The sequence below is a fragment of the Nicotiana sylvestris genome, chromosome 11 (assembly GCF_000393655.2).
Source record: "Nicotiana sylvestris chromosome 11, ASM39365v2, whole genome shotgun sequence".
Taxonomy (NCBI): domain Eukaryota; kingdom Viridiplantae; phylum Streptophyta; class Magnoliopsida; order Solanales; family Solanaceae; genus Nicotiana; species Nicotiana sylvestris.
In genome coordinates this window covers 91,200,696-91,211,437 of record NC_091067.1, presented here as the reverse complement: position 1 = coordinate 91,211,437, position 10,742 = coordinate 91,200,696, and the positions used below count along the sequence as shown (strand labels likewise).

The 10,742-nt window shown below is 40.2% G+C and overlaps 3 protein-coding genes across 3 annotated transcripts; all 3 read left to right on the top strand.

Annotated features, from left to right (window-relative positions):
• The first annotated feature begins 782 nt into the window (after window positions 1–782).
• Window positions 783–5,411, top strand: LOC104244123 (F-box protein CPR1-like). Its single transcript, XM_009799448.2, is given in 3 exon segments — window positions 783–1,205; window positions 1,208–2,175; window positions 5,083–5,411. Coding segments are annotated over 2 exon segments (1,248 nt in total). The 5' UTR covers window positions 783–898; the 3' UTR covers window positions 2,149–2,175; window positions 5,083–5,411.
• Window positions 5,412–6,451: 1,040 nt separating this feature from the next.
• On the top strand, window positions 6,452–7,249 carry LOC138881318 (uncharacterized). Its single transcript, XM_070161531.1, has 2 exons — window positions 6,452–6,999; window positions 7,159–7,249. The coding sequence occupies exons 1-2, from the start codon at window positions 6,452–6,454 to the stop codon at window positions 7,247–7,249; spliced, it is 639 nt and encodes a 212-aa protein (XP_070017632.1).
• A 411-nt stretch (window positions 7,250–7,660) lies between these two features.
• On the top strand, window positions 7,661–10,017 carry LOC138881317 (uncharacterized). The gene is made up of 3 exons (XM_070161530.1): window positions 7,661–8,054; window positions 9,637–9,691; window positions 9,789–10,017. Exons 1-3 carry the CDS (start codon window positions 7,661–7,663, stop codon window positions 10,015–10,017), a joined length of 678 nt encoding a protein of 225 aa, XP_070017631.1.
• Window positions 10,018–10,742: the final 725 nt, after the last annotated feature.

Genomic DNA, 10,742 nt, shown 5'->3' with positions numbered 1-10,742 from the left:
ACTTTGACTTGAGAAAGAGAATCAGATCTCATTGCAAGTATACAAACATCACCTTTTTACTAAGATTCTTGTCTATACTTGTCCACTAGATCCGAGAATAACTCAGATATTCAAAAGATTGTTCATCACTCATCATTGTCAGAAAGAACATTCAGTGATTCCATCCTTTCTTGGGTGACTCATTCATTCTATTTATTTAAATGTCATTTATTGTTATTTATTGATACTAAATGCTATATTATTGCCATTGATTTCTGGAATATTTATTGCACACTGCCGTCGTTATTCAAATACACCTACATAGTATGTTTAAAGTGTTTTAATGGATATAAAATGATCGATTAAGCACAATGGTTGAATTTTTATATATAGGAATTAGGAAGCGGATGGCGAAAAATTGAGATGATTTGAGCAGGAATTAAGCTAAAAAGCAAATTTTGAAAAAATTAGAGAAAGTTGTGTCGCATGGCCGCAATAAAACACTTGCGTGAATTTTTGTTAAAGAAAAATAAGTTTCAAGCAATGAAATAACTCTCCAAGAAAAAAAAATAAAAAATACCCCTTATTCATACTATCCTCCCTGTACTCAAGAGTAAAGACAAAAGTTAATGTACAACGAAAAAGAAATGAGCAGAATTAAAATGGAATATAATATGGAATATTCCTTTTCCTTTTTCAATAATGTGGAATATTCCCGGTAAAAAACAATATGGAATATTCAATATTCTGTCTAGTAAAGGCAGACAAAGTTAGCCACCCCTTATCCATAAATCAAATTAAGCTTCTTTGTCTGTAGCACCTATCTTCCATTTGGAAACCCTACTACAAATACTAGTAGTAGTAGATATCCTAAAACCCTACCGACGGCAGTGACCATTTCCTTCATTTCCACTCAACAATGTCGGACGTTCCGCCGGAAGTAATTAACGATATACTTTACCGACTGCCGGTGAAGTCACTGCTAAGATTCAGGTGCGTAAGCAAGTCTTTCAAAGCCCTAATTGATAGCCCCAAATTCATCCGAGCACACCTCAAGCAACAGGTACTGAAACACAACTCAGATGTCAAGCTTATTTTCAAGGCTCACAAGCTTTTCTCCCTCGACTTCAGTTCAATCTCTAGTAGCCAACTAGAAGAACTTGACCATCCACTGAAGCAGCCCTATGGCCCAACTCAGGTACTCGGCTCTTGCCATGGTTTGATTTAATATCCAACAACTTGAGTGACAACGGTGTGTGGAATCCATCCACTAAAATGTTCCGGAAACTGCCGGTTTGTCACGTTAACCCTCCACAGAATCATGGACCGAGAGAGGTTGCTGGGTTGAGCCAAATTTGTGGTGGTTTTGGGTATGATACTTCTGCTAATGATTATAAGGTCGTTAAAATAGCCCAATTTTATCACTTCTCCGGTAGTTCCTTAGTTACTGTTACAATGGTTTATAGTTTGAAGTTGGGTTTGTGGAAGAAGAAGATTCAGGACTGTCCATACTGGTTGGTTAAGGAAGACAATGGCACGTTTGCTGCAGGTGCATTGCACTGGCTTGCATCTACGGAACCATCATCAGAGTGGAGCCCTTGGGTTCTTATAGGTCTCAATCTTGGAAGTGAGAGATTTGAGCTGGTGCCATATCCTGAGAATTTGGGCAAGCCATTGCATTTAAATTTGGCAGTCTTGGGAGAATGCCTTTGTTTGATTTCAGGTCACGTCGTTGTTCGTACTAATGCAAAGAATCATGTGTTAGATCATGTCGACATATGGGTGATGAAGGATTACGGAGTGAAGGAGTCTTGGATAAAGTTGTTTTCAGTTGAGCAGTTAGATGGTTGTCAACATTTCAGTTTCTTGAGGCCAATAGCATATTCAGTGACTGGTAAGGAAGTTCTTCTGGAAATGGATAATAGGAAGTTCCTATGGTATAGTCTAGAAAAGAAGTCCCTCAAACATGCTAAGATTAATGGTGGATTGGACTTTTTTGAATCATTTGTCAATTTGGGAACCCTTGTCCCTTTATATGGGGGTGGAAATGATGGGGGTGAAAACGAAAAGGATGAGAAGGAAAAGATAGAACCAGAGAAAAAAGATGGAGCCGGAAACATTGAGGAAGAAGATGTCTTGGTGATAGAGGAATTCAAGTTGGAACTTTAAAAGAGAAGTTTAAATTAGACTAAAGAGGTAAGTGAAATGCATGTTTTATCTTATATTACCCTTTTATTGTTGCTTCCCCTTGAATGGACACTTAGCATGCAATTTATTTGATCAAGCTCTATAGTAGCAATCAAGTTTTCTACTAGCTGGATTTGGGGAACAAGAGTATATCTCTAAATCCTGATTCTCTTTTTCCTAGTGAGATAGGGGAAGACATTATAAAGTATTAAAGAATCTTGCTGATATGTTATAGGAGTAGTCGAATTTAATTCTCCGTTTCACTATCTGGCTTCTAAAGGTTTGGAAGTTAAGATTGTCCTATCTTAGTTGGCAAACTTTTTCTAGTTGTCTAATCATGCTTTCTCAATTATAAAACCTTGCCGTATTTTTGTCCAAGATAGATTTGAAAATCATCTAACTGGTTCCGTTTCCTCGACCTTACAGAAAAATGAATCAGTCTATGACAGATTGTTTTTGAAAGTTACAACTTGGGATGTGTAAACTATGGGCTACTCACTTGACTCTCTTGTTGTTCTTTTAGTTCTCTATTACTACTTAGTAATTAGTATAAATGCTAATCCATCTATCATATAGTCTTGTGTCCAAGTTGACTTTTCATTCAAATAGATATGTTGTCAAAGTCTTTTTTCAAAATGATTGAATAGTTTGATAAAATTCTGAACCCTCTACATGATTGCATCCTTTATTTAATATATTCTTTTCCCATCCTTTGTAAAAATTTTGAAATTCGATCCTGCATATTAACTTTGACAGAAGCCACTTTCACCTTAGAATGTCTGATCCGAAAACAAAGTTTGGATGGAGGGGCTAGCCGTTGGGTATTTTTGAGTACATTGTGTATCACTGCATAGTCTTACTTCCATTTTATTGCTTACCAGTATATGAAGTTATAAACAGCTAAATATTGCAGAACTGTTAGGTATGCATTCAATTCCTAGTTTTCAAATTTTCATGAGAAACAATATTTACAATTGTAGAACATTTGATGATATTTATATCTTATCATTATGGGTTAATTCACATTGAAAATTATGGAAGCATTTTTTGAGAGCACTACCTGAACTTGAAGTTATTTCCTGTTTTGACAGTTGAATGTCATTTGCAAGTCTCTGATTCGCCAAAAGGTGGAGGCCTTCCCAGACTTTCTTTAATTTCATTCAATAAAGATCCTTATCAATCAAAAAGTACACGAAAAACATTATTCAGCAAAGGTGGCCAAATATATTTTTTTATCTTAAATTTTTAGGCGTGGTTCCCTATTCTAGTTTCTTATAGGAAAACGTCAAGGGGCACTAATATATGCTGGTGGCTGCTTGTTTCCTTGATTAGTATAGATGAAAGCTTAGAATACCTGCTGCATTTTATTTATAAAGTTCTTGTAGTCTATGTTGCACCGACACCCAAAAATGTTGCCTCACTGGTGTCGGATCCTACAAAATGCACTACTTTTGGAGGATCTGACACGCACCCGACAATAATTTTGGAGAGTCCGTGTGGCATAGCTTGTAGTTCTCTCATAGGTTATATTAGTAGTAGTTCTAAAAGCAATAACATATTAAGACTTTGCAGTGGTAATCATATTACACTTTAGGCACTCTTCCATTTGCTAATCTTGCTCCACCTCCACCTCTTCCCATTTATTAGGAAAACAATTCAGCTCCACCCTAATCGTGCTTCTCCAACTTCTCTCGCCTAGCTGATTTCCACACTAATCTAAAGCCCTATGAATTGTTGCAGAAGTCCCTTTAACCACTGCTTTTCTCCCATTGTCTCTACAATTTATCAAATTCCTGCAAACCCAAACACCATGCTCCCTTTCACAACATGCAGGTATCCAGTTGATAGTCAAGGTATGCATAAACTGCCCCCAAAAATAAAGGAAGTTGATGATTTACTGGATTATTTGAATAAAATATTGGTTTCTGCTGGACTGTTGCGTTGAGATGAGCTGTCTTTGCATATGAAAGTTGGGTTCTGATTATATGTAAATGCACCCACTATACTGTGTTAAAAGTTGGGTTTTCTATTTTTCTCTTACAGAGTTAACGGATCCTGATAACTAGCAGGCCTTTTTGGACTTTAATTATTTTTGTACCAATTCCCATAAGAAGAAAGAATAGGCTAGTTGGAGGGAAGTGAAAGAGAGAAAGTGGAGAGAAGGGACTTTTGCTTTAAAGGGAAGTGGGTGGAAGATGTTGGTGGAGGGGTTAGAGGAGGAAGGACTGCAGTTCGAGGGAGGGGAGAGAGACAGTTATTGCCTGTCAGATTAAAGAGAAAGGGACTGTCTTCTCTGCTATGACTGAAGGTGAGGTAAGACGTAGGAAGAGATGATACAGTCTTGCTAATAACCAACTTTAGATGAGGTGAGGTAATTTGTTTTTATACTGGGCATCTGTGGATGCTACTTTCTGCCTCTTCCAATATAGTACTTGTAATGTTTTAGCTTGAACTCTCATCTGCCTATGATGTTGTTAACTTACTTTATGATTTACTATTTAGCTATTGTCTTCAATTTTTGAACTTCACATTATATTTCTAAGTTGGACCGCCAATGGTTATGAGTGATCATCCCGTGGTACTTTAGCTTTGGAAGATTTCTGCAAAGCTTCCAAAATAAAATGGTAGACTGAGTAATCGGAATATTCTTCGTGTTCTAAATATTTCTTGCAAAGTTCTTTGAAGTGAATGGGATGACTGATTAAAGTAAAAAGAGCCCTTCTTGTGGATGAAGAAGTGTGTGCTTCGACACGCTAGCTATTAAACCTAATGCTATTGATAGAGGTAGGTTTCGTGTACAATTAAGGCTCCTTTCCCTCCTCCCACATCCAATCCCTCTTTTCTGGAACATTGAATTTATTTATTTGTATTGATTTCTTAACACTGTTCATGACAATGATATTGTTGTTCTTGCAGGGAGAATGCTTTTCAGTTTAAGAAGGGAGGAAGAGTAGAGAAGTCCCTTCTCTGGCTCTCCTCTATACATATATATAGTTGGTGCAGTATCTGACATTTTTCTTTTGTTAGCAAAACAATTGTGATTGTGGTTGGAAACTAATCCGTTGATGTAAGTGCTATTCTGCTATCTGATCTAGACGTGTAAAAAACCACCAGATGAAATGTGGTACTATTAACTTTCAAGTTATTTGAATCTTCACCTATGTATTTAGTAGAGCAGTCTTTTGGCTGCTGGAAACTTCTGGATAACATATGACCAATGTTTGCCTGCTGGGTTTTAGCGTTAATATTGGGATTTTCTTTGGGTTTTGAAGTTGGGGTGTGGGGTGTGGGGGGTTGTGTGGAAGGGTCGTTTACATTTGGCGATTTCCCTATCAGCCCCAAAAGGGAGTTGGATTGAAAGATGATGCTATAATTTTGGTGGCAAAATTATATTTAAAACAGGTATTACTTATCGATGGTAGTTCAAGAAGACCAAGATTTGATCGGGTGTTTGGTCGTTTTATCTGTTAACCTACATGTTGTCCTTCAATTGTTTCCTTGATTTGCAGGAGAGAATCACGCATAAACGTCCATATTCCACTTGATTGTTGGCGAGTTGATCAAGGTCCCAGCTTTCTACCTTTGCTTATGCTCTCTATCTAAGGCTATCACCGAGTCGGTTTGAGTTGAGCAAATAGATGGGGGATAGTTTTAAAAAAAATACAATTATCCAAATAAGTTTCCTGATGTTTTCCTTAGTTATCATGGGCAAAACTTATTCGCACAGGGTATTTATATTGAATTTAATAAGTTATCATGTGTTCATGTGCTCAAATTGGAATAGGTTTTTGTTTGAGCGTCTAAATAACAAACTTTAGTTTGAGCGTCTAAATGAAATATGTTGGCAAGTCTAAGGGCTGTCAATATATTCTGCCCAATGGCAATCTTCAATTTCCTACAAACTACCGAGTCCGTAATTCTTTCCAGGTATGAGTGTCTATGATAGAATTTCATGGGGTAATCGATTTCCATCTTATTATTTAAGCTATATTCAGCTTTTCCCAAAGTAATTAATTTGTAGTTAGTGTTGGCAAACTTTCCTTTCTAGAGTATGGTGGCTAAGGCTCAGATTGACTATCTCCTCCTTAGGAGGTGTGATAGGGGGTTGTGCGAGGATTGCAAGGTGATCCCGAGTGAGAACCTCACAACTCAACATAGGCTCCTAGTGATGGATGTGGGTATCTTGATGAAGAGGAAGGAGAGGTTTGTACGGTGTCAGTCGAGAATCAGGTGAGGAGCCTTGCCTAAGGATAATGCGCGAGAGTTGGAGGGGCGGTTGACGACTATGGGTGCCTGGAAAAGTGGTGGGAACGCTAGCGCTATGTGGACGGCAACAACGGACTGTATAAGGGAGGCAACGAGAGAGGTGTTGGGAGTTTCGAAAAGTTACTCTGGCAGGCACCGAGGCTATTGGTGGTGGAATGACGTGGTCCAAGGTAAAGTGAAAGCCAAAAAAACGGTTTACATTAAGTTAGTAGAGAGCACCGACGAGGATCAGAGGGGAGCAAATAGAGAAAGATATAAGGAGGCTAGGAAGCAGGCGAAATTAGCGGTCACAAAGGCTAAGATTGCTGCATTTGGTCGGCTGTATGAGGAGCTTGGGGGCAAAGGTGGGGACAAGAAGTTATTCCGGTTGGCCAAAGCGAGAGAGAAGAAGGCTCGCGACTTGGATCAAGTGATGTGCCTCAAAGACGAGGACGGTCGAGTATTGGTGGAAGAGGCCCAGATTAGGCAAAGATGGCAGTCGTACTTTCATAAACTTTTGAATGAAGAGGGGGATGGAAACATCGTGTTAGGGCAATTGGGGCACTTCGAAAGCCACCGCGACTTTAGGTATTGTAGGCGCATTAAGGTTGAGGAGGTCGTGGGTGCGATAGGTAAGATGAGTCGGGGCAAAGCGACCGGACCAGACGAGATTCCAGTAGAGTTTTGGAGATATGAGGGTAGAGCAGGCTTGGAGTGGCTGACTGAGTTATTTAATGTTATTTTCAGGATGAAGAGGATGCCTGATGAGTGGCGGTGGAGTACAATGGTTCCGGTGTACAACAACAAAGGTGATATACAGAATTGTAAACAACTATAGGGGTATCAAGCTATTAAGTCATACCATGAAAGTTTGGGAGAGCGTGGTAGAAGGGAGGATAAGGAGAGAGGTGTCTATATCGGAAAACCAGTTCGGGTTCATGCCGGGTCGTTCTACTACGGAAGCTATCCATCTTATCAGGAGGTTGGTGGAACAATACAAGGATAAGAAGAGGGATTTGCATATGGTGTTTATTGACCTAGAGAAGACGTATGACAAGGTCCCCAAGGACGTCCTTTGGAGATGTCCGGAGGTGAAAGGGGTGCCGGTGGCTTACATTAGGGCGATAAAGGATATGTATATGGAGCTATGACTAGGGTTAGGACTATGAGAGGTGACTCAGAGCCTTTTCCAGTGGTTATAGGGTTACACCAAGGATCTGCGCTCAGCCCGTTCTTTTTTGCCCTGGCGATGGACGCACTGACACACCATATCCGAGGAGAGGTGCCATGGTGTATGTTGTTCGTTGATGATATAGTTCTGATTGATGAGATGCAATGCGGCGTTAATGAGAGACTGGAGGTATGGAGGCAGGCCCTGGAGTTTAAAGGTTTCAATTTGAGTAGGACTAAGACGGAATATGTAGAATGTAAGTTCAGCGAAGTGACGGGGGAAACGGATGTGGAAGTCAGGCTTGACTCACAGGTCGTCCTCAAGAGAGAAAGTTTTAAGTACTTAGGTTCAATTATCCAGGGAGATGGGGAGATAAACGGGGATGTTACGCACCATATTGGGGTGGGATGGATGATATGGAGATTAGCGTCTGGAGTCTTGTATGACAAGAATATGCCACCGAAACTCAAAGGTAAGTTCTATAGAGCGGTGGTTAGACCGGCCATGTTGTATGGGGCTGAGTGTTAGCCAGTCAAGAAGTCACATATCCAGAAGATGAAAGTTGCAGAAATGAGGATGTTGAGGTAGATGTGTGGGCACACTAGGCTGGATAAGATTAGGAGTGTGGATATTCAGGAGAGGGTGGGCGTGGCTCCGGTGGACGACAAGATGCGGGAAGCGCAACTTAGATGGTTCGGTCACGTGCAAAGGAGAAGCCTAGATGCCCCGGTTAGGAGGTGTGAGCGGTTGGCTTTGGCATGTACGAGAAGAGGTAGAGGGCGTCCTAAGAAGTATTAGGTCGAAGTGATCAGACATGACATGACATGGCTCTAGATTTCCGAGGACATGGCTCTAGATAGGAAGGTGTGGCGGTCGAGCATTAGGGTTGTAGGTTAAGTGGTAGTCGAGCATTAGGGTTGTAGGTTAAGGGTTGTAGGTTAAGGGGTAGTCGAGCGGTCGATTTATGTTGTGTTTCACACTTTTGTATAATTTTGTGGTACTGCTTTTCCATTTATTTGCTGTCTCTCACGTTGTTGATATTATTTTTACGGGTTTTGTTGTCACAGATCTATTGTCTCTGAGCCGAGGGTCTCCCAGAAACAGTCTCTCTACCCCTCCGGGGTAGGGGTAAGGTCTGCGTACACTTTACACTCCCCAGACCCCACTAGGTGAAATTTTACTGGGTGGTTATTGTTGGTAAACTTTAGAAGAATTAATGCTGGTTCCTCCTGTACCAGTCTAATGTTGATTTAAAATCGAATAAACTTAAAAGTTGTTATAAACTTGGATTATTCTTTAAATAGGGATCCAAGGGGCCATCTGTGAACTTACTCCGACCTCGTGTCTATGTGGAGGAGGTTGGAAAATAATTATTTTTGATCGCTGCTATTAGAATTTAATCAATATTTAAAAAGCGATTAGCATTTAGCTATTCTTTTGACACGAGATATTTTTTGGAAAAATATCCTCCATTTAAATTAAAAACTCCAGGAATGACTTGTATACGGTCGAAATCGGGTTTGTCCATTGTTTGACCAATCGAGGATGAAATATGGCAGGTCAAAGCTCGTGCTCGGGTTATATCGAACCAAGCAGCAAAATTAGATCGTCGAGATCGTGACCCAGAGACTGAGCAAGATCGAGACCGAGAAAGATCGAGGGAAACTCACCGAGCCAAATAACGGAAAGCCGAAATATCCGCAGTCGATCGAGGATCACGGCGAAAATCTCGGCACGTATGAAGAAGAGGCCGATTAATTAGCAAATCATGAGATTTTTTATCTTGTATAGAATTGTACCAAAAGTAGAACACCCCCACTATATAAAGTGGGGTATTGATCATTTGTAAGATACATTGTAACACGCCAAAAGAAAGCAATATACTAATCATTTTTGGTTCTTATCATCTTATTGTTCAATTGTAACATTAGTTGAGACTTTTCTTTGTTCGAGGATGACCAAACTCAGAAGCTAAGGCTGTTCAATTTTGTGGTTTGCATTTATTTTATTATCGTTAATTTCAATATTAATCTGTCTTCTTAATTTGTATCAAGTTATATCACGTATCATTAAAACTGCGTACAAATTCAATTGTTATCCAATTTTAAGGTTAAATAGTTTGGCGCCCACCGTGGGGCTAAGGATAATAGTGGTTACCTGGTACAAACTTTTATAACACACACCATTTTACACTTATTCTTTGAAGCATTTTTAATTCGAGGACCAAAATGGCAAACTCTCAGTTAGCACCTCTACACATTGACAATGATTTCGGCTACCACGACGAAAATGATAACATAGCACCAGGGAACGATGTACCCCCGGTTGGCCTCGACGGAGTTTCGGCTGTAGATCCAATCGACGTCATCTCACATGTAGCCATCAATGCAAATTTTGTTGTCGATACCGACGACAGCATCCGTGGGGATATTTGATCAACCTCTCAAAGCGCACATAGCGGCGAAGATGGCGGGATCAGCCTGCGGGTGATCTTCGAAATATTGTAGGCATATAGAGATAGCCCAGCTCCAAAACCAGAATCACCTACCGAGTAGGGTCAAGCTCGAGCTATCCCAGGAAGTTGTACACATGGTCTAATCGGTTTCAAGGAAACTGAACAAGAGAGAATTGGAGACCAATCCTGCAATCATGAAGATGCTCGAAGAATTAACAAAACGAATTGAGTCAGGGGAAAACAAGATCGAGGCAAATAACAAAAAGGTGAAGACTTAAAACTCCAAGGTCGATCAAATACCAGGGGGCACCGCCAATATTGAAGGGACTGGATTCTAAAAGGTTCGTGCAAAAACCTTTCTCCCCCGAGCGCGAATCCGAAGCCAATCCCCAAGAAATTCCGCATGCCTGAGATTCCTAAGTATAATGAAAACCGATCCGAACGAGCACGTTACATCTTACGTGTGTGCTATAAAAGGGAATGATCTAGAGGATGACGAGATCGAATCTATCTTACTAAAGAAATTCGGGGAGACCCTGTCAAAGGGAGCTATGATATGGTACCATAATTTACCACCTAATTCTATTGACTCATTTGCTATGCTTGCATATTCTTTCGTAAAGGCACACGTAGAGGCCATCAAGGTTGAAACAAGGAAGTCAGACCTTTTCAAGGTAAGGCAGAGGACAACGAAATACTCAGAGA

Bases quoted from the DNA above. Each gene is read 5' to 3' on its own strand.
- LOC138881318 (XM_070161531.1), top strand. From the start codon at position 6,452: ATGGGTGCCTGGAAAAGTGGTGGGAACGCTAGCGCTATGTGGACGGCA. The intron at 7,000-7,158 runs GTATTGTAGGCG...TGTTATTTTCAG, and splicing joins GAAAGCCACCGCGACTTTAG to GATGAAGAGGATGCCTGATG.
- LOC138881317 (XM_070161530.1), top strand. From the start codon at position 7,661: ATGGACGCACTGACACACCATATCCGAGGAGAGGTGCCATGGTGTATG. The intron at 8,055-9,636 runs GTAAGTTCTATA...ATTTGTATCAAG, and splicing joins TATGCCACCGAAACTCAAAG to TTATATCACGTATCATTAAA. The intron at 9,692-9,788 runs GTTAAATAGTTT...TATTCTTTGAAG, and splicing joins AATTGTTATCCAATTTTAAG to CATTTTTAATTCGAGGACCA.